General features: G+C 38.4%; 1 protein-coding gene across 2 annotated transcripts in view; it reads left to right on the forward strand.

The window, feature by feature from the left end:
• Positions 1 to 24996, forward strand: part of Hgsnat (Heparan-alpha-glucosaminide N-acetyltransferase) — a 643222-nt gene that overhangs the window by 566732 nt on the left and 51494 nt on the right. For both annotated transcript variants that reach the window (XM_068228844.1, XM_067153049.2), the window contains exons 9-10: positions 2244 to 2365; positions 8216 to 8385. In XM_068228844.1, the coding sequence (XP_068084945.1) occupies positions 2244 to 2365; positions 8216 to 8385 (292 nt within the window). The remainder of the gene's footprint in view (positions 1 to 2243; positions 2366 to 8215; positions 8386 to 24996) is intronic.

Consider the following 24996-nt stretch of genomic DNA (forward strand, 5'->3'; position numbering starts at 1 on the left):
GCCTGTAGGTCTACGAAGGATCTATTTCTTTTCGCAATTGAATATGCTGTTCGAAATACTCGAACGGTGGTTTCTAGGAGTTTAATATTCATAGTATTCAAGCAATTTTCAAATATATTTTTAATAAATTCTGATTTTTGTAACATAGCTTTTTGTGATATTCTGAATTTTTGTGCTCAAATATTTTTTCCGAAGGCTTGCTTGCTTGTTGTTGATTAATATTATTTCCGTTGGGATGAACCTTTCATTCTTTCTATACTTTTACTAGCTTAAGTCCTGCCCCTTTAGAAACTCAAAATCATAATTTACTTTCCTCTTTACATATATTGCAACATAAATTTTTATTTTCTGCAAATAACCACTTGTTCTCTGACAAAAAATAAGGGTACTGAGACTCGTTCCAACAGTCTGGATAATCTTGTTTTCGGTAGCTGGGTCCTTGAGTTTCACAGTCGATGGTAGAAGGTGAACAACCATAACCTAGATTTTCTCTTGAATCTGCATCACACATTTCAGCAACATTTAACCCAGGCTCTGTCTTTATACTCACGTCTTTAATGAAACTAATGTTCTCGGAACTACATTCAGTTTCGTTTTTACTTGAGTCATCACACACCTTTTCAGTATTCTTTGATTCTTCATCTTCATTCCCAGCACTTTTTTTGAACCCAGCCACTTCAGTAAACTCATAGTCACATTCACAACTCACCTTCATAGCCACTAGAAAACTTTGAAGGTACTACGGGGCTATTGATGTTCATTGACTGCAGAGAAAATCCATAATATCTGCTTCACAGCAAGACATTGAACAACACATAAAATAAAACTTGGATTCACAAAAACATAACGAGTGGAAGAAAGCTGCTGTGCTCACTTCTCGCTCTCCGAATCCAATAGCAGTGTAGAGAACCAGAAAACCGCCCGGGAGTGTGAAAACGACCATATCTTATGAACATACTGTAAAATCGTAAGGTTCGATATTAGTCCGCTAGAGTACACCCATGACGTTTCGGCGCTATGTATAGATTATAAGATGTTCTTACTGAATGTAAAAAGTTATGTCATTCTAAAGCGGGAAAATATTTTCCGGAACGGTGTTCCGGTCCAACTAAACCACTGATCACCTGTGTGACAGTTAAAAAGATCTACTTCTACTATAAGCATCTACGGGCAAGGTTCGACTCCTCATCTGACTTCCTCGCTTCTCCACAGGTATTGGTCGTCAGGTTATTTTTTCAGCCATCTCATTCATCTCGGCAGGGTGCGGATCCACCAGGATCCTACTGGTTTACTCGAACATCTCCTCTATATGGACTTTCTTATTCACAAATATAGGCAACATCTTGGGTTCAATCTGAAACTCGAACAAAATAATTAGAGCGAATTCATACAGATTTACAAGTCCACTGTTATCGATTAATACTGGCCTGTATAAATTAGTGTCGCTCAATGCTATATTTAGTTTATCAAACGTTATTTAGGCCTCAACTTCTTACATTTTAAAGACCTTAACTCGCATACAAGAGCTGTGCTCACTACTTGCGTAACGCCTTATGTAATATAAATGTCTACATGCTAGCCTATTTCCCACATTTTGGCTGAAGATGACGCCAAACAGCGTCGAAACTAGTTCCAAGTGTAAATATATGTTGTAAATAAACTATAACATTTCTGTATTGAAAAGTTGGACCCTTTTAAGTTTCCTATCTTCCATTCTCAGTTCAATACGGACAAAAATGAAATTCTTAGATTTAAATGCTAGTTTCATCATAAGTACCGGTATTAACTTTTTATGTATTTAGGAAGCAAAATGTCCATTTGTTTTGTATATTGTGTAGCATATTAGATTTGTTATGTACAGTAGGATAGCACAGTAGTATAGTAGTTTGTTTCAGTTTTTTATGATACTTACGTGTTCACTGTTTAAGTATAGGACAGGTACAACTGTCCTTAACTTTGCCAATTACAACAAGTCTATCTATCTATCTATCTATCTATCTATCTATCTATCTATCTATCTATCTGTCTATCTATCTATCTATCTATCTATCTATCTATCTATCTACTGCTGTTATGGGATTATTATTATATTTGAGGAGAAGTTCTGCCCTGGTTTATTGTTACAGTGATATTGATTTTCTTCTATCTTATGAAATTTCCCTTCCCTTGTGAACAGTTATAATAACATTACTGAAACACATTTTTGGATCACTTCTGATAAAAAATATCTTGCTCTGTTCCAGATGAAGGTTGTAGCTGCTGTTCAGGATATCCTGATTCTTCTTCCCCAGTGGGTCATCATGTTGGGGGTTGTAGCAGGTCACTGTGCCATAACATTCCTGATGTCCATTCCAGGATGTCCCATGTAAGCTGCCTATAGGACTCTGTCTTTAATGTATCAAATATACATTTATTTTCATATAAATTTATTTCCCTTACTACCTATAAAGTAAAATAACCAATGGTGGAAAAAACAAGTGGAACGTAAAACAGAGGTTAGCATTAGAAAAGAAACAAAAGTTAATATGTGGTATTGTAGGAGAATGGATCATTCGGATCACAAACAAAGAAGTATTGGACCGAGTAGGTGTGAGGAGAATGATTAGGCAATAGGTTCATTGATCACATTCTGAGACGTGTAGAACTTGTTCGTTTAGTTTGTGAGTGAGATGTATGGGACAAAAATGGCCAAAGGAGACCAAAGGATCAGGATGATAAAGGAATTAGGAATGATTTTGCAGGGTGCTAGCTATGCAGTAATGAAGAGACTGGCTTAGGATACAATGTTGAGGAGAACTGCATCAAAGTATGCGGTATCTCCTCAGAAGATTGGTGAGCGACAAATATGGATGTTTGCTTAATTATTATTACACGTGTTGAAAGACATCTAGAACGTATACACCTCGGAAATGTATTTAAAAGTTTCAAAAATTTCTAAACTTACTGATACAATGAGACTGCAACAAATTCAGTTTTTGAGCCATTTGGAAATAGTCAAAACACTGGACTCTCTTATAGAATACACAATACTAGATCAAAATGGTATAAGGAAGTACAGAAAGACCTCACTAAATTAGGATCACCAAATTTGTAGGACAGAAATGTAATCAGAAAAATGATTCACACAAGGCAATTTGAGGAAGATGAGAAGAAACCAACACAATGTACAGTACCTGATCGAAGGAACAGAAATCACAACAGTCAATTAAAACGAAGAACTATTGGGCAAGGCGTGGTCCTAAGTGACCCATTCACGCAGAAGAAGAAGATGTGAGATGGACATTAGACAATGGTACGACGGTAAATGGGGTGAAAAGTCAGGTTGTGGATTGTAAATAAAGGTTACAGGTCTCTTCATATGATTATGCAGTAAGGATCTTTACCTGAATCAATCATCATTGATCTGTTGCCTAGGTGGCAGATTCCCTATAGTCTTCTCTTAAATTATTTCAAAAATCTTGAAAATTTATTGAATATTTCCCTTGATAAATTATTCCACTCCCTAATTCCTCTTTATACAAATGAATATTTATCCCAATTTTTCCTCTTGAATTCCAACTTGATCTTCATGTTAGGATCTTTCTTACCTTTAAAGGTCCACACAAGCTTATTTTGTCTTCTAATCATAAACCACACAATCCCTCCGCTCAAAGCACAGAACATACCACTTATCAGAACGTTATGTTTGGGTGGTTTCAATTGACTGTATAGTATAAGAAAATATATAACTAAAAGGTTCATTGTAGTCAATACACAATATATGTAAAAGAAACTTGAAGAATTAAAACATATTACGATTATTTTTGTGATGTAACAGATCATAGATATATATAACCACTGTCACATGACCACATAAAAATCAAGACAATTTACACATTAAAGGTTCAAGAATGAGTGGTTTTTTCCTCTATATAGAATTTTGGTAATATTTTTCATGACAAGAACCTCAAAAATAACTTTTCATAAAGAATCGTTTAATGTTGTGTTTATAGTGTTTAAGTCATATGCTTTTTAACTTCATACTTTGATTTTTATGACTGAAGAAGGCCCAAAGGGGGTGAAACATGTGGACATTTTCCAGTCTCTCCAAGGTGATGGTAGTGTCAGTGGTTACATGCAAACAAGAGTTAGTATGACCTGAATGTGTTGGTGGAAATTTTGTGGTGGGCTATGTTACAACATGATTGACTAATATGTCCTTGTAATAATACTCAACATGGCTTAGCTGTGTTGATACTGCTACATGACTGAAAACAATGGGAAAGGACAGCGGTAACTAACTCTCGAGGACATGCAGCTCTCTCTGCATGAATGATGCACTAATGATGGCTTCCTCCTGGGTAAAATATTCCACAGGTAAACTAGTCCCCCATTCGGATCTCTGCGTGGGGACTACACATCAGGTAGATGGATACTGACATTCTGCGAGTCGGAGCGTGGAATGTTAGAAGTTTGAATCGTTGTGGTAGGTTAGAGAATCTGAAAAGGGAGATGGATAGGCTAAAGTTAGATGTAGTTGGTATAAGTGAAGTACGTTGGCATGAAGAACAGGATTTTTGGTCAGGTGACTACCGAATTATCAACACAAAATCAAAGAGGGGAAATGCAGGAGTTGGTTTAATAATGAATAAGAAAATAGGGCATCAGGTAAGCTACTATGACCAGCATATTGAAAGAATTATTGTTGTCAAGATAGACACCAAACCAATGCCCACCACAATAGTGCAGGTCTGTATGCCTACTAGTTCAGCGGATGATGAGGAAATCGAAAGAATATCTGAGAGATAGAAGATTTAATACAATATGTAAAAGGTGATGAGAATCTAATTGTGATGGGAGACTGGAATGCAGTGGTAGGCCAAGGAAGAAAAGGTAATACAGTAGGAGAATTTAGTTTGGGACAAGGTAACGAAAGAGGAAGTCAGCTGGTTGAATTCTGCACTGATCATAATTTAGTTCTTGCCAATACTTGGTTCAAACACCACAAACGACAGCTGTATATGTGGACGAGACCTGGAGACACTGGAAGGTATCAAATAGACTTCATTATGATTAGGCAGAGATTCAGAAACTAGGTGTTGGATTGCAAAACTTTCCCAGGAGAAGACGTGGACTCTGACCACAACTTGCTGATCATGAAATGCCATCCAAAGTTGAAAAAATTGAAGAATGGAAGGAATGCAAGCAGATGGGATCTTGACAAGTTGAAAGAAAAGAGTGTAAGGGATTGTTTCAAGGAACATATTATACAAGGACTAAATGAAAAGGCTGAAGGAAACACAATAGAGGAAGAGTGGATAGTCGTGAAAAATGAAATCAGTAGGGCTGCTGAAGAAATGTTAGAAAGGAAGAAAGGATCAACTAAGAATCAGTGGATAACTCGGGAGATACTAGACCTGATTGATGAACGATGAAAATACAAGAATGCTAGAAATGAAGAGGGCAGAAAAGAATACAGGCGATTAAAGAATGAAGTGGATAGAAAGTGCAAGGTAGCTAAGGAAGAATGGCTGAAGGAGAAGTGCAAGGATGTCAGAGGTTTATGGTCGTAGGAAAGGTAGATGCTGCATACAGGAAAATCAAGGAAACCTACGGAGAAAGGAAAACTAGGTGTATGAATATTAAGAGCTCAGATGGAAAGAAGATAAAGCAGAAAGATGGCAGGAACATATCCAACAGTTGTATCATGGTAAAGATGAAGATGATTTGGTTCTGGAACAAGAAGAGGCTGGGACTGATGACCTTAGATGTTAGGCCCCTTTAAACAACAATCATCATCATCATCATCATCATCATCATCAAGAAGAGGCTGTTGATGCTGATGAAATGGGAGACCCAATTTTGAGGTCAGAGTGTGACAGAGCTGTGAGAGACCTAAATAGGAACAAGGCACCTAGAATTGATGCTATTCCCTCTGAATTATTGACTGCCTTAGGAGAAGCCAGCATGGCAAAGTTATTCCATTTAGTGTGTAAGATTTATTTACAGAAGAATGGAAAAACAAGCTGAAGCTGAGTTGGGAGAAGATCAGTTTGGCTTCGGAAGAAAGCAATCCTGACTTTGTCTGATCTTAGAGGATCAAATTAAGAAGGACAAGCCCACGTTACATGGCATTCGTAGATCTAGAAAAGGCTTTCAATAATGTTGATTGGTCCAAGCTATTTAAGATTCTGAAGGTGATTGGGATCAAATACAGAGAATGAAGAATTATCTACAATCTGTATAAAAATCAGTCTGCAGTGACAAGAATTGAGGGCTTTGAAAAAGAAGCAGCAATCCAGAAAGGAGTGAGGCAAGGCTGCAGTTTGCTCCCCCCTCCTTTTCAATGTTTACATAGAACAGGCAGTAAAGGAAATCAAAGAGGAATTTGGAAAGGGAATCACAATCCAAGGAGAGGAAATCAAAACCTTGAGATTTTCCAATGACATTATTTTATCTGAGACTGCAGAAGATCTCGAGAAGCTGCTGAATGGAATGGACGAAGTCTTGGGTAAGAAGTACAAGATGAAAATAAATAAGTCCAAAACAAAAGTAATGGAGTGCAGTTGAACGAAGGCAGGTGATGCAGGAAATATTAGATTAGGAAATGGTGTCTTAAAGGAAGTAGATGAATATTCTTACTTGGGTAGTAAAATAACTAACGATGGCAGAAGTAAGGAGGACATTAAATGCAGACTAGCACAGGCAAGGAAGAGCTTTCTTAAGGAAAGAAATTTGCTCACTTCAAACATTGATGTAGGAATTAGAAAGATGTTTCTGAAGACTTTCATCTGGAGCGTGGCATTGTATGGAAGTGAAGCATGGATGATAACTAGCTCAGAAAGTCAGAGAATAGAAGCTTTTGAAATATGGTGTTACAGAAGAATGCTGAAGGTGAGATGGATAAATCGAATCACGAATTAAGATATACTGAATCGGATTGTTGAGAGGAAATCGCTTTGGCTAAATTTAACGAGAAGAAGAGATAAAATGTTAGGACACATCTTAAGACACCCAGGACTTGTTCAGTTGGTTTTTGAAGGAAGTGTAGGCAGTTGGAATGGTAGGGGTAGACCAAGGTATGAATATGACAAGCAGATTAGAGCAGATGTAGGATTCAATAGTTATGTAGAAATGAAAAGGTTAGCACAGGATAGGGTGGCATGGAGAGCTGCATCAAACCAGTCTATGGACTGATGACTGAAACAACAACAATATGTTACAATAAATGCCAATACAGCTCAAATAAATGGTATTGAGTGTTGGGCAGCAACGACAGACAGCAGTCTCTGTGCCTTAGAGAAGTGGATACTGGGTATCTCTCTCCATGACCATGTAAGCAATAACGCTATTTGGAAACAATTTAGTGTGCACCAATAATTATGGAAAAGTTGAGACATGGACATGCTACGGACATGTCCTGAGGGTGATACCCGCTGCCGTTGCCAAAGCAACTTGCCGCCTGGAAACTGAAGGACGGTGACCACGCAGAGAAAGCAGAGGTACACCATCAGTAAAGATTTCCAAATCATTGGCCTGCGGCCTGAAGATGCATTTTATCAAATAAAGTGGTGTGCCAAGTTCCCTGCACTTGTGGGAATACACTAGGATGTTGGTAATCTCCTCAAACGAGAGTGGATGAACCTTGGACATAGAAATAACCTGATTGTAGGCTGAGAAGAACTGGAATTGATGAGGTGAAGGATCATCTGTTGAACTGTGAAGTCTAACTCTTCTATTGCCCCTTCTGACTATACTGAAGTGTCTATTTTCTTTTTTCTTTTTTTTTTTTTTTAAATGTTCTTGTCTCTTTTCTGAGCTTTCTGTCTTTGGTGTAGATTTACTCCAATAAATAATTAGCTGCATGTAATTTTGAGGAGACAAATTAAAGCACAGAAAATAAATTTTCTTCAAAAAAATTAACAACGTATAACAGAAAAGTGGGTATGTTGGATGAAAAATAGATTTTATGTGAACTCTCTTACTGATTAATATTTGGACAGAGTTTATTTTTTCTTCCATACCTACTTCTCGTACAAAAAAGAATTGTATAGCATAGATGAGACAAGTTTTACTGACCAATATTTTGAAATAATTCTTGACTTGGAAATATTGCATTATTAGTTTGGTAGATTGTTTCTTCTCTTCCTTTCTTTATTGCATCTCCATACTTATTATATTTACCATTTCCATGTCAGTTCTGTGTCCTGATGTGTGTGTTGTTATGTGGTTGCAGGGGTTACATGGGACCTGGAGGGAACCACGACAATGGTATCTACAAGGACTGTATTGGTGGTGCTACAGGATACATAGATAAAATGATTCTTGGTCCAGAGCACATCTATCAGCATCCTACTGCTGCCAAGGTCTACAATGCAGGACCTTTTGATCCTGAAGGAATCGTAGGTGAGTTCACATTGTCCTTGTTCTTTTGTGTTTGCCATTTTCTCATCTTTACTTTTTTTCCTTTTTGTGTGTGTAATGATTATAATTATTTCCCTGTTTTTCTTTTTTTCTTTCTGTAATAGCTATTGAGCAGTGGTGGTGGGCTCTCAGGAGCACGTGAGCACGTGAAGACCCACTTGTAATACATATTCACGCATTCATGGATAATTTAAAACTTTCCTTCCTTTCGGCCTGATTTTGTTAATCGATCGAAAGTATTCGACTAATATCGAAGCTCCGTTACACCGACAGTTATTCGTTTTGACTGACAGTGCAGGAAGTATTCTGGATAGTGCGCTATTGTGCTGAAGACTGTATGCATGCACAAAGCGGATGACGTCATGGTTTATGCACAGATATTCCCATAGGTGAGGAGCACTGCCTTACCGTGTAGAGCCACCTTGAAACCAGTGGTAGTATTACAGTTGACCACAAGGGTCCACCACCTCCCCTATTACGATTAGCCGCAGCCTCCCAGGAGCTACAATTGCATTACATTACCGGCAGATTTCGCTAGTAATTTTGAATAGGCATTTTTCTAGTTCGTTGTGAACAGATGTTTGTAATTGTGGGAAGAAGTTTGCTTTACTTAGAGGTTGAAAAATCGTTTCAAGTGAAATTAATTTGAGTGTTGCATTTTGTTTCTGTGCTTGTATGGTTTATGTGACCATGGTATTCTTTGTGTAAGAGTAAATGAATTCAGTTCAGGTATTTTAACCAGTGAAATGTGGATGTAGATTAATGAATGCGCTGTTTTGTTTGTCCTGTTTATTTTTAAACAAAGAAAGAAGAGTATGGAATTCAACTGGGTGCACAGACCTTGCTTATTTGAGTGCAAAAATAAATAAACATGAAAATTGTCATGCACACAAAAATGCAAGTATTGAATTCTCTGTGCTAGGCGGTGTCAATATCACCATGCAACTGGATTCTGCGTACCGTGATTCGATTAAGAAATATAATGAGCAAGTCCATGCGAATAGGTATATACTGTCCATATTAATTGACTGTGTGAAGTTTTGTGGAGCTTTCAAACTGTCCCTGCATGGCCATGATGAAAGCGATACTTCTGATAATCCTGGGATTTTCAGGGGACTGGTAAACTTTGTAAATTCTATTGACAATGCAATGAAAGAGCATTTGGAAAGCGCTACTGTTTTCAAAGGTACTTCACACACTATTCAAAGTGAGCATGTGCAGAGATGAAATATCTAATGTGATTCATGCCGCTCATTATTTGGCAGTTATGGCTGATGAAACGACAGACGTTTTTACACTGCGACAAATGGTTATTGCTTATAGATTCGAAGTTGGTGGGGTACCGGTAGAAGGGTTCTGGGTTTTTTGTTAACCTGAAAGCTCAAGACGCAGAATCTAATTTTAGAATTTTTCATGCAGAATTAGAACGGCAAGTGGGTAGCCACAGACAGAAGATTATTGGACAATGCTACAATGGACAGCAATATTAAGTGGGGGTAGAAATGGAGTGCAGGCCAGAATAAACGAGATTTAACTTCGGGTGATATTAATCCATTGTTATGCCCATCAGTTCAATTTAATTTTATGGTAAGTGGCATCTGTAAATAGTTTGTGTAGGATCTTTTTTTCTAACTTAACAGCCTTTCTGACATTCTTTTCTCGATCAGTACAGAGAACAAAAGTTTTGGATTTGCTAGTAGAGAAGAGGCTTCCAAAGACTACAACCACCAGATGGAATTTCTCAGCTCATTTGGTCCAAACCGTTTATGAGAACACGGACAATTTAATAGTATGTCTCGAAGAAATTTGAAATTCATCTCATACTGATGATGTCACATGTTGGCAGAGCTTTGGGCTTCTGTAGAGCTTGAGAGATACGGAATTTATGTTTTGGCTACAATTCCTTTACCATCTGATGCCACATGCAGACATTCTTTTCATATTACTGCAGCACAGAAATATCGATGCAGTTAAAGTGAAAGAACATATTTCAGAATTCCCAAGGCATGTTGAGAAAGTCAGAGATTGCACCATGGATTTGGATGCTGATATATCCTCCAATGATCAGCTCGCTCAAAAGAGGCGAGAAACCTCAGATCATTCAGCAGCTGCTAAAGAATCAATCAATTCCTATTGATCTGCATTTAGGGCAGTTGCCCAGGTGATAGATTCCCAGAAGTATGTGATGTAATAACTGTTCACATGGAAGAATGATTTTCATTCCATTTTCACCTACTGGCTTCTAGTCTGTTTGATGTGCATGCATTTGGAGTCTATTCAGACTCTTTTCCAGAAAGAGAACTAAATACAGTGGTTTCATTGTCAAGCAGAAACTGCAACATCGAAAGGGCCCTATCAGCTTTCTGGAAGTCATTTCTCATATACAATACTTCTAGTTCAATCTTCAGCTGTGTCTTATGACTTCCAGAAAGCTGATAGGGGTATTTCCATGTTGCAGTTTCTGCTTGAAAATGAACTAAACAGGGACACATTTCCACAAGTATGTGAATTACTCCGAATTGTTGTCACAACCCCAATGACAACAGCGGGGCCTGAGAGCTGTTTTTCTACTTTGAAATGAATTAAAACATTTCTGAGGAGCACTATGACTGGAGAACAATTGTCAGCGCTGGCTATGTTTGCTATTGAGAAGAGATTTATCAGTGACATCATTGACTTCAATCATAAAGTGACTGAGAAATGGCGTGATTGAAGGACATTCAGTTTGTGTTCCTGTACAAATAATTTGACATTTACATGAGTTGCTAACAGGGCCATCGTGTAGTATGTAGGCGCCCAAGGCAAGGCTTAAATTGGCGCCCCCCACCCCCGGTAAAACTCGTAATTTTGTTTGTTCCAGTTTTGGTTCGGGGGATGATACCCTAGCTCTTTAGAGCCACTCCATTATCCACCACCTATTGACATGCCGTGTTCCAGACTATGAAAACCAGCAGCTATTATAAATAACAGCATCATGGACCAACCCCCCTCCACTACATATTTTGTATACAGATAATAAGATATGATTTATTTATATACAAAATACAATCTTTGATTTTTCTTTATTTGCTCTTGTCTTTGGTGCTCTTTCTTGTCGTCTATATACAAACTTCAAACATTGAAAGGCATTCACCTGGCTTTTGCATGAGCAAATGTCAGAATTTCTCTAAAGTCGAGGTTTTCTGCAGTGTCATTTTCTATTGCTAGAATGGCGAGAGAGTTCAGCCGTTCCTGTGCCATTGTAGAGCGCAAATACGTTTTTATAAGCTTAAGCTTACTAAAGCTTCTTTCGGCACTAGCAACTGTATCGGGTATTGTTAGTAACACTTTTAATGTGACCCATGAGTTTGTAAACAAATCTTTACTGTTTGTGTTTATGATTATACACAAGACTTCTTTTGGTGTGACTTTGTTCTTTCCATGATTCAAAATCGAACTTACATGTAAAAGTTCTTCTTAAGTGAGTTCAAAACTTTATCCACTAATAGATAAAAAACTTCTCTTATAAATAAAGATTTCTTCAGGTGACGATTGCACTTCCTCAGATGCCTCATACAGAAAAAAAATGTGTTTTCATTTACAAATCCTTTTCTGGGGAAAAACAGGTTTGATACCAAGTTCAGCAGCTATTTCTTTAGCGGAGATTACTGCGTCCACATATCCATTCTCTCTAAATCTGTTTAAAAACTCCAAACACTTATTGAACTTTTCAGAACAGTCTCTGATGTCTACCTCTTTTCCTTGAATGCTTTCACTGATCAAATTACAGTAGAAGTCCGTTATAGCGAGAATCCATAATGACGAAAAATTTACTCGCTATATCGGATTGTCGTTATATCAGATTTTTTGTAAAAGTCGGGGAAAACCCCATACACATTAAATTCAGTATGAAATGGCAATCAGTTTGTTCAAAATTTGAGATTTCGTGGATAATATTCACACTGCGTCTTACTTGTTTGTTGTTTTTCGAAATCCGATACTATGTGAAAGTGTATGTTTAATTTCATTCTGAAAAATAAATATTACCGTATTTCTCCGAATCCAAGACGACTACAACTTTTTCCTTCAAAAAAATTAATCGGGCTTAAAAAGTGCTTTGTAAAATCATATGAAAGTCTTCTCTTATACAGTACGCATTTTTAGACTGTAGACGCCGAACACTGGCTTTAGTTATGCCGTATTTTTTTCCGGCTGTAAATTATGCTTTATTTCACTGGGTTTAATAACCATTAACTTAAAATTGGCATCATAATATCGAAGGGAACTCGTTGAAAATGTGCCCGCAACACACATTCCACGCCTCTACAATACGACGATCCACCAGGAAAATATTCTTGCTTGCTATAAAACTGTTACTTTCACTCAGCGTCAGATATAACTGGCTGCCGCTACACGCACGTCTTGCTTGCCAGATTCGGCCAACTTCAGCGGCTAGCGATGTATAGCCTAGGTCTTAATCGCGGACTTTGAAAGTCAACGAACGAGTTTATTGCGCCGCGGTATGGCAATTCCGCCCATGCATTTTTGTGCACATACCGCACAATTTCATCTTCAACTTCTTTAAAGGGTCCTTGTTGCGGGCCACTGAATGAATTTTTTGTGCAGTACGAATTTTAAAGCTATCTTTGTCTTCACGGTTACGCCGAATATGGGCTTTAATTAGGGCTATGCCGTATTTTCTTGCGGCTGCACATTATTATACATTTCCGAGTGTTTAATAGCCATTAACTTAAAATTGGCATCATCACATCGACGAGAACCCGTTGAAAATTTTCCGGCAATACCTGCTCCACGTATCTTTACAATACGACGATCCATCACGAAATTATTCCTGCTGTCTATAAAACTTACTTTTACTAAGCGTCAGGTACAGCAGACGCGTTGTAACTCTGCTATTGATAGCCGTGGCCTTTCTAAGAATTCGAAGGCTCGCATGTCTTGATGCCATTCTGCAGATTTGAGAAACGTTTTTGTAGAGGAAAGTAGAATGTCATTCTCTCTTCACTATTTTCCGAGATACAGTGACGTTACACATAGGCACTGTACGACCGGTCGCCGTGGCTAGCGATGCGTAGGCCTATGATAAAGAGGCGGCCGTTTATTGTCAACGAGTTTTGTTTGTGCGCGCGGGAGGGGGGGGGGGGCGAGGTGAAAGGAAAAAGCGTGGTTACTGCGGTAGTTGCCAGTGGTGTTCATTACTATCAGGCCGCGAATGCAAAACGACCCTTGATTTTTCACAAGAAATTCTGAGGGAAAAAAAAAAAAAGGTCGTCTTGGATTCGAAGAAATACGCAGTGGCGGTGGGCTCTCAGGAGCACAGGAGCACGTGAACACCCAGTTTTATTACATATTTACGCATTCATTATTTTCTTTCGACCTGATTTCGACAATCGACTTATATCGTAGCTCCGTTACACCGACAGTTGTTCGTTTTGACTGACAGTGCAGCGAGCACACTGGATAATGCGCTATTGTGCTGAAGACTATACGCATGCGCAAAGCAGATGACGTCATGTTTTTCTGCACTGATATTCCCATTAGCGAGGAGCACGGTAAGGTACGTGCCTTGTCGTCTAGAGCCACCCTCAACCCAGTGGCAGTATTACAGTTGACCACAAGGGTCCGCCACCTCCCCTTTAGCCACAGCCTCCCAGGAGCTACTATTGCATTACATTACCGGCAGATTTCGCTAGTACCCTAATTCTGAATAGGCATTTTGGTATCTATTCAGACTCTTTTCCAGAAAGAGAACTGAATGCAGTGGCGCATATGTATCCCTGCCTAAATAAGACACAGCTGAAGACTGAACTAGAAGTATTGTATATGAGAAATGGCTTTCAGAAAGATGATGGGGCCATTTTCATGTTGCAGTTTCTGCTTGACAATGAACTAGATAGGGACACATTTCCACAAGTATGCGAATTACTCCGAATTGTTGTCACAACCCCAATTACGACAGCGGAGCCCGAGAGGTGTTTTTCTACTTTGAATACGAATTAAAACGTTTCTGAGGAACACCATGACTGGAGAACGACTGTCAGCGCTGGCTATGCATGCTATTGAGAAGATATTTGTCAACATCATCAGTGACTTCAATCGTAAAGTGATTGAGAAATTTGCGCGATTGAAGGACAGAGGGATTGCTTTCCTGTACAAATAATCAGTATTTACGTGAGTTGCTAATCTAAATCCTATCATTTAAATAAGCATGATCTAGTATTGTTGGTTGTACTGCATGCTAAATTGTTTAGAGTAGTGGCTATAATTTGCAAAATGAGAATAATTACCATGTGAAACAGTAGAACCTGACTAACCGAGATAATGTGGAGACTATTGGGGTCAATTCGGAAATAATTATTTTAAAAAATTTACCGGTAAATGCGGTACACATTCCTTCTATGCTTCTCGTCATATCCAGGTGAACTTCGTGCTGTTTAAAAACCAGGAATAGTGCTCGCATCCTTCAGTGTTCGCAGTGCAGTAAAGCTATTATGAATTTTGCTACTGTTCTACACTAACAAATTAGTCTCGTATAAAATTTATCCTCGGTTACAGGGGTTCTACCAAAGTATTTGTGAAGAAGGAACCGTACAAGGAACTGTTAGTGAAATGATTTATGTACCTATGTTACATTTTTGCTGATTTGAGACATGAACAAAAATGTTGTGAACCCCCTAAAAATTTTGTCACGAGCCGCCACTGGAAATACGGTATCACTCCAGAGGCTTCTGTGGCAAACATTTGAGTTTTCTTTTTCAAACAGCATCACCTAACCTAACCGTATATGTATCATGGAAACCTATTTGGAACGTATGTAGAGAAATGATGACCTCTTCGCTAACAACTGACATGAGAATAGCTTTCCGAAATTTAATGAGACGCGAGAAAATATAAACTAACCTCAGAAATCAGTGATAGTACCCTGCCATATCTTGAGGTGTATCACTTTCTTACTTAATTTCAGTATACGGTATACTATTAAAATTAAGAGATCGTCTACTTCAGCCTTTATTTTTAACGTGTTAACAACTGCTATCGGCCACGTTATTTACGCATTTATTACAAAAACGTCTTATCCTCTTTCATTTCGAATTTTCTTTTGAGAAAAGCAGTCGACGGGTATTACTGCTTGATGCTTGTTTTAAGGGGCCTAACATCGAAGATCATCGGCCCCACGGGTATTAATAATCGACTCCAATATCGCCTTCGAATGTTGACGCGAGAGCTCGCAAATGCACATAGCGCGAAAACTATACTGTACCGAAGATGATCGATCGCATTTTGTGGCAAACGTTTCAGTTTTGTTATTCAAATAGCGTCACATATCCTAACTTATCTGTACTATATGTAAGGTGCAGGGAAAGAAAGGGCTAAGTCCATTTTTTAATTTTTTAATGTGAATGAGATGTTTAATCTCGGTCCTAAACAACACCTCAGGTGGATTTGGAAAGAAGGAGCTAGGTCCACAAATACATCAAAAACAAGAAACAGTGCACTGGGAAAGAAGGGGTCATGTCCAGTAAGTCAGGGAATAAACAGGCTCTTAAACGTAGTTTTGAACCTTTAAGTTACCAGCCCTGTCATATTAATTATTATTTCCCTCCACTGTACCATTTGGAGGTTAGTTAATGTGTAAGAGTTTGTTCTAGGAGTCTCTGTGAATTATTCAGCAAGAAAGTGTTCATTAATGCTTCAATATGTGTGACTTAAGTGAACTATCAGATTCTTCAATTAATAAGGATGATCAGCACAGGGTAACTAAGAAAAGGACTCGTCATGGGAGAATGTCAGAGGTCAGGACCAAACTTAACCTAAGTAGTCATGTAATGGGGCAGAACTGCAATTGTAAGATGAAATGTTTTGATGTGGTTGGTGAGGAAAACAGGAAAACCATTTTAAGGAATTTTAATCTCATGCTAAGCAGGGACATCCAAGATTCATACCTATGCGGTCTCATTTCTGTCTTACCAGTCGCTCGTCGACGGCCTAGAAACTTGGAGGGTCAAGCAAGTACTGCCAAACAAGCCACGTACAAGTACAGAGTGAGGGGATGTGCTGGTGTAACGAATGATTACGATGTATGCCGTAAAGCTTTCCTTGCAATTCATGGCAGTGGTAAAAAGAGGGTCGAGCGGCTGGTAAGAGGTCTTAAAATCACCGGTATAAGTCCAAAAAACATGAGAGGAAAGCATTCCAATCGGCCGTGGAAGATTCCGGAAGAAAGTTTAGATGCTGTTCGTGAATATATAAAATCATTTCCCTCAAAAAACAGTCAGTATGGTATACGAGACACCAAAAAAGCATACTTAGCTGAAGATCTCAATATTAAGAGAATGTATGGTATGTTTAAAACTAAGTATCCTACGATCCAGTTTTCGTATGAAATTTACCATTCAGTATTCAACAATGAATTCAATATCAGTTTTGGATACCCACGAACGGACACTTGTTCTACCTGCGATGAATACAAAGCAAAGGTCACCACTTTAGAGAAAGAAAAAGCAAACTGTGGGGACTTTGCTAGAGCTGCCCAAATTTCTGATGAAATAAGAAGACTTTCAGTTGGAAATAGGGTCCATATTACAAGGGCTGACACGTTCTATGCCAGAAAACGGAAAGCGCGGATACGTTGTAAACGTTCAAGCATAACAGAAGCAATCTGTATTGATTACGGTAGAAATCTGCTTATCCGTAACATACCAACTAATGATGCTTATTACAAGAGACAGCTGTCTCTTTATGTACCAGTATTCAATATTCATAGACTATCCTGTGCTGAAAGTCAGTTTTATCTCTATACAGAAGTTGAAGGAAAGAAAGGCAGTGATGACGTTTGTTCGTTATTGCATGATTGTTTTTATAATCATCTGCCCATGAAAATTAGAGACATTCAAATATTCTGTGACCCTTGCTCAGGACAAAATAAGAATCACACTGTCTTTCGATTTCTTCACTATCTTGTTCATTTTGAAAAGAGATTTGATTCAATCAAAGTAACGTTCCCTATTCGAGGTCACAGTTACATGGAGTGTGACCGCAACATGGGCCTAGTTAACCAAAAGGCACGTATTGAAACCCCTGAAGACTGGGCATACGTCTTCAGCACAGCCAGAGAAAACCCCTCACCTTTTCAAGTTCGGCTCCTTCATTCATCGGAAGAACCGTTTGCCACGTCGTCTGCCATAAGTGATTTCATTTTTGCGAAGTGGACAGTGCACCTCTCTCAGTTCTACAAGAAGAAATTCCCCACTCGACCTATTCGCGAGATTGTTCTGGACAACAATGACAGAGGAATAAAGTTCCGCTGCACATACACGGGGGAGTGGACTGATCAGGAAATGATTTCCAGAAACCAGAAGCAGCTTCCCAAAGGACAATTCTTCTTGCCAGGACGTAGCTACTGTACTGGTAAGTTAAATTTATATTACTATGTAACCCCGTATCCACCAATGGAAAATAATGTTACACATGAGGAGCAAAGTGAGTTATGGTCGAATTACTTTTTGTTTCAGGTTCCATCCCAATATCTAAGGCAAAGTATGACGACTTGCAACACCTGGCAAAATTCTGTGGACCAAAGGCCCAAGCATTCTTTCAAGCACTCCCGAGAGAGTAGGAGTGGAGTGAAGTTAATTTTAATCTTATACCAGTTTGTAACAAGTTGATGACTACTGATAAATAAATCATGAATAAAAATATATAAATAAAATTACTCAAAAACTTAATAAAATTAATAAGCATAATTAACCGAAATGTCCGTAGTATGGGCGCCAGAGTTCACCAGAATGGATCCCTCGAATTTAGATAAGAGCATGATAAACTTTATATCCCAGGGCGTGTACATAATGCTGCGTACTGGTACATCTGCTGCAGGCCTTACCTAACCTCCTGAAAACGACTAATTAGGTGGGAACTGCACCTAGGTTCATCAATAACACTGTTTCTAAAATAGCTAACTATATTCTGAACAAATTCCGTGCATGAGCACCTCATCAACATACAACATTATACATATAATACACACATAAAATATTGCTGGAAGACTCCATATTTACAACAACAACAATAATGAAAACCGTGGGAAAACGAAAGCGAGAACTAAGCTACCATTTGTAGATAGTCCGATGAACAATGTACATGTATGAAGATAAATACCCTTCACTGTCTCTATATCAATTCGACTTACCGATTCTCATAATCGGCAGTTATCACATCACACAGATACTGTACCTTGTACTACTGTGTTCACATATTTTAACACTTGTAAAGATATATACACACGTCTGTCTATCCTCAACATAAATTATGGAAAGTCTGAGATAGCTTTCACCAACATATAATGCTAGGCCGCCACAAGTGCTACAATACTTAATGCGCAAGCACTCTCCACAATCAGCCACTTTCCACGCACATAACTAGACTACGCTCCACGAACGTTTGAAGTCCAGTCCATTGCAGCCGTGTCACTCCAGTACCGTGTATCAGCACCACTTCCTTCCCGTACAGTGCGTCAGTTGTAGTTCTCTTATACAATGTCACTGGTTGTAGTTATCTTCCTTCTCGTTCCTGTACAATCACCTCTACAATCACCCTTACAATGTCTCTCATCAAAGTCTCCTTACAATCTTCCATATAATGTTCCATACAATGTCTTGGTTGCCGCCGTATCATCAACCTTTATAGACATCAACATCCCCCTCCTCTCAGATAAGACGTCTGGATTGGTGCTTGCCAGCCAATCATGAGCGAACCTCTTGTCAAGACATGCCCTGAACTTCTCCCTTCTCCCAAGAGATAAACAAACACTCGGGAGTTTTACATGAATCACCAAATTTTCCCTGGTACAACAACAAGCTTATCTCATCAGGCTGGGATATATATACATGAGTAATGGAATTTCCTGACACAAGTACATCACAACAGACACTGGGGTAGCCATATGACTCATTCAAATGACCAGAGTTATTACAGCAATGTTTTCCCACTCGTGCAAAACAAATTACTCATACCTACATATGTGGATATCTTCCAGCTTACCAATATAAATGGCAAAATATACAAATGAAATAATAATAATAGAAATCGAATACTGACAATAATATCTCTACCTTCTACATATAATTCGGGGGGTGTGATATATGTACTATCACAAGTTGTATATTATTATTAGAAGTAATTTCACATACTGTATATGAGTTGACTATGTTTGTAAGATATTATAAGTAGAATTTTGTAAACAATATAAATTTATTAAGGATGATGTATGTATTTAATAGAACAAATTATTAGCGTAAATTGTATAATATTGTATTCTAGGAAAATTTTCTTTGTCTCTTGTTAATTTAAAATTTAGTGCTTGACAATAATGTATTTTAGTGTACCATTTGCCACCGAGGTAGACACATCATTTGCAAATAAAGAGATTTTGATTTGATTTTGATTTGAAGTTAAACAGTGACATCTACGGTTCACTATGAATCAATACTCTTAATTTCTACTAATGTACAAATGTCTACTGTACAAATTGTTGGTAAAATAAGCGAAGTTTTTTAAGTTCCTCCTTAAAATAATAATTAAAATAGAAATGTGTTGGTTTATTTGCCGATGTGATTGTCCGTTCACATTCACTATCATTTCCATAATAATTATAGTTATGATACAGTATGTAAATTACTTTAAATAAAACTGAAAAATTGTCAAATAATGGATGGAGCACCATTTTTACCACATACCCTCTGTATGAATAGCCCCGTTCTTTCCCCTTCTGTTGTGTAGTTAGAAGAGCAATGTTCATTTTTCCGAACATAGAATGTTGTTTTTACACCAGATGTAAGTTAAATTGTGTAAAAATGATATATCTAGTAGGAAATAACAATAACTGATATTCACTTTAGAAAATATAGTTGGTAAGCAGAGTTAAAATGTTTAAATGCCATCTACTCAAAATTTTAAAAATGTGACTTAGCTCTTTCTTTCCCTGCACCCTTCATATGTATGATGAAAACATACTTCAAGCGGAAGTAGAGAAATTATGACCTTCTCGCTATAAATTTACATGATAATAGCCTTTCCGTAATTTAACGGACGCGAGAAAATATAAACGAACCTCGTAATCAATGACGCACTCTGCCATATTTTGAGGTGTAGGCCTATCTCATTCTTATTTAATTGCGGTATTTAGCATTAAAATTAAGCGATCGTTTATTCAGCGTTTATCTTTAATGTGTTAACAACGGCTATGAGACAGGTTATTTACGCATTTATTACGAAAATATGTTCTCCCCTTTCATTTTGCTCGCGGAAGAGCAGTCGGCGGGTATTACTAATCGACTCCGACATTGCCTTCGAATGTCGACGAGAGAGCTCGCTGGTGGGCATAGCGAGAAAAACGATACGGTACCGAAGATGCTCGATCGCATACAGTATAATGACTGGGTGCATAAATATCGGCAACGGAAAAATGGAGCGTGCATAATCGCTCGTAATAACGGATGCGTCAGTGATAGGTTCTCACTGTAACCGAAGGATAATACACAGTTTAATATAGGAATTTCGAAGGGACGGACGAAACCTATCGTTATAACGGGGTTCTCATTTTATGCCGTACTTGCCATAGCGGACTTATACTGTAACTTCAAAAAGAATCTCATTCCACAAGATCAAAGTTATGATGAAGGAAAAAAGTCTTCCATCCGATTAGTCAAAGATTGAAATTCAAAGGCTGTTTGGGGGTCATCAATTTTGTCACCTAACTCAACCAATCCATTCCTAACTTCCGCGTATTGGTATCTAACAGCCTGAACAACACTTATGCTTATGAGTGATTCCCAACGCATTTCACACACTTGCTTTAAATTAAGTACTTTAGTATGGTCGCATATTACACACCAGCGCTTCATTGAACTAGAGAAGATGGTAAAGAGACGTTAAAATACCTAATAAAGATGTAGACTTAACTGATGATTTTTCTCCGTCAGCGATTACTAGATTTAGGCTATGACACCCACAAGTTATGTATGCAGCCAAAGGAAAGTTTCCCAGTACACCGGCTAAACTCCTTTATGTACACCTGCCATGTTGGTGCCGTTATCGTATCCTTGACCATGACAGTTTGTCATGTTCAAACCACACTCTTCAATTTCTTTGAACAGCAAGTCAGCGAGAGCTTCTCCAGTGGTTTCTTTGGCAACTCGATACGCTATAATGCTTTCTTCTACTTTGAATCTTCCCATCATCATCTTCAGCGACGTAGCAAATCGTTAATGAAACTTGCTCCTTGTGACTTATGTCTGGAATATAATCAAGGATAACAGAAAAAATCTGGCTTCCTTTATTTTCGTAAAGATACTTCGCTTTACTGGGTCACCTAGTATAGCTATTACCTCATCTTGTATTGACACACTTAATAAATGAAATTGTATTTCTTTGTTAGTTGTACATCTTAAGTTTTCCATTACTACACTATCAAATTTTCCTAAAAGTTGTACAAGTCCAAGAAAGTTTCCATTATTTTTTGTGAAAACTTCGGAAGATGACCCACGAAAAGCCATATTGTGCTCTGCTAGATATAAAGTAATTTTCACTAACCCACACAATACTTCTTCTGAATGCTGACCCTCAATTTCAATTTGCTTCATGATGTCCTGGTTGATTGATGTGTCTCCTTTAATTCTTTTTTCTGCTTCAAACCACGTAGCCATATTTTTTAAATGGTCTGGTGACAACTCATGGGATTTTAAAAGATTTGCCAAATTTTTCCAGTAGTTAAAAGCCAGTGCTTAACCAAAATGTGACTTTGATGAGGGATTAAACAATGTACAACAGAAACAATAGACAGAATCTGATTTTCTTAAATCAATCAACCATCGCCCTGATACTTTTTCTCCATTTTCCAAAATCTGATACCGAAATTGGTTTGAAAAGTGCCTATTTTCGTAATTTTTGGGTAAGCATGGTCTTCTTTAGAATATTTAGTCGGCCCTTTCAAAACAACCTCATCATGTCGAATGTGCCCTGGCCACGTTGCAGGATCTAAAGTAATCACCGGCACCTACTCCGATTTAGAAATAAATTCAGTTTCAGTGTCTGTTGACAGTTCTATTACTCTTTTATTGCCATTATCACTATCACGAATACTGTGGTCACGATCACTTGTAACGGTATCATCAGTAGGGGAAGGTACAGGTACAAATTCAATGTCGTTGGCCTCTTGACTGCTACTTTGTGAAGAGGAACTACAGCTAGGTGCAGACGTACTGGTCTCAGCCACGGCAACATTTTGTATTGTATTAGTCTTAAATAAATTAGTTATTTTTGGCACTTAATAAAGCCTCATTCGCTAACTCTCTTTCCTTGTACAAATTTCTCCTTTGCGCCCCTGACAACTTTTTCGACATAATGCTTGAGTTTTCCACTAATCACTATCACTATGCACTTCACAACAACATCGCTCAGTATTCATAAAGCTCGTAACGCACGGAAGAATAAACTATTAGCAATTGGCGTAGACAGCAACGGTGTGTCTATATCAATGTCACTATAAACCCAAGTAACCAAGGCAAGTGTAAGCAGTGTCCGACGCGCACTGGGGTGTTGATGTCGACTCGCCGGTGCCGATGAGTCACGATCCTACATCTGCTACCACAGTGGACAGTGCTGCTCAGTATACACAGTTACTACAGTACATTACACATAGAGAGAATTTGTGCCCACTCAGCCATGCGTCCATTGTATTATTGTATAACACAGAGACCAATACAGTCGTCTGTAGAATTAGACTAGAAACGCATAAAATATCCTTTTTTACCCATGGCGGCGCCCCCCTACCCCCATCCATGTGACGGCTCTGGTCGCTAATCTAAATGCCATCATTTAAATAAGCATGGTCTAATGTTGATGGTTGTATTGCATGCTAAATTGTTCAGAGTAGTGCTGTCTATAATTTCCAAAATGAGAATAACATTTGATACAGTAAAACCCTGATTAAATGAGATAATGTGGAGACTATTGGGGTCAATTCGGAAACAATTATTTAAAAAATTTGACCGGTAAATGTGGTACACACTATTTATTTGCTTGTCATCATACACAGGTGAACTTCGTGCTACTTAAAAAGCAAGAACAGTGCTTGCATCCTTCAATGTTTGCAGTGTAGTAAAGTTATTGTGAAATTTACTTTAGTTGTACACTAATATTGTAACGAGTTGGCGGGGTAGTATGATCATTTAACACTAGACTGGTAGCTTCAATACTAAGATTTATTAGCTATGCACTAAACTACACAAGACTACACACAACTTTGGCTCATAACACAAACTTACACAGTTCGTGCGCTCTCTCGCCCTTCGTTTCTCACTTGTTCTCACACTGCACAATTTTACACTCGCACACAAGGTCCCGCGTCACACGGCTACACGTTCTCTCCTTCGCCGACAGTCCTCACTGTAGCACACTAGTCTGATAATCATGGCAGTTCACATACTTCACTACACTGGCAGTTGCTCACGACTGAACCACACCAACTTCTAATGCAGTCTAACTCTCACTAACTCCAGGCAGGTTGTTCCTCTCTTATATACCTGCGCTGGCTCTTCTAGAATTGTCCGGATGCTGGATGGATCCAGGAACATCGTGATATGGAACACTCCAGATTAATCGTGGAGTCATTTCCATACTCCTCTGCTACAGGACCGCAAGCGGAAGCGAGTGGGACTTGCCTAGCCTTAAGCGCTGCTAGTGATTGGCGCAGTTGAAGCATAAGGGGTGGGTCTATACAGTGCCGGGCTGGGCCCACTGCCAGTTGACATGGCGGCTGCTATGACCATGACAATATTTTAGTCTTGTATGAAATTAACCCTCGGTTATAGAGGTTCTACTCCACTATGTGTGAAGAAGGAACTGTACAAGGAACTTTTAGTGAAATGATTTATGTACCTATGTTACTTTTCTTTTTTGCTGATTTAAAACATAAACATAAACAAAAATTTTGTCATGAGAGGACACACATTTATTTTTTGATAATTAATGTGTGCAAGCTTTCATGGCTGGTCATTTTCTTGTGATGAGGGTTACTGGGTACTGTTTTACTTGAAACTGTTACATATTTATAACAATAATGACATGACATGACATATCACACTCCACCACTTTCAAGGAGCTTTCCTTTTATCCTTCATTGCCATAAAACCTATCTCTCAGTGCAATGTAAAGCAGATTGTATAAAAACAAAAAAATCAACCTTCTTATCCTACACTTCCCACTTCAAGACTGAAGAAGCGAGGCTGACATGAGCCAAACATGTCAGGTTGTCCTGGCTCAGTCTGGTGGTATTTGAAGGTGGTCAAATACATCAGCCTCATCTCAGTAGATGTACTGGCACGTAAAGGAATTTCTGTAGGACAAACTTCCGGTACCTTGGTGTCTCCAAAAACTGTAAAAATAGTTAGTGGGACATTAAAAAATTAAGACTGAAAATCTGTCAAGATGAGTGTTGATGCCTGCCCTACTGATGAAACTGGGAAGTGGAGATGAGAAAACTGAGATTGATGGGGAGAGAGCCAATCTTTTGAAGACGGCAGGGTATGAAGAATGGTT

Source organism: Anabrus simplex, chromosome 8 (genome assembly GCF_040414725.1).
Source record: "Anabrus simplex isolate iqAnaSimp1 chromosome 8, ASM4041472v1, whole genome shotgun sequence".
NCBI lineage: Eukaryota > Metazoa > Arthropoda > Insecta > Orthoptera > Tettigoniidae > Anabrus > Anabrus simplex.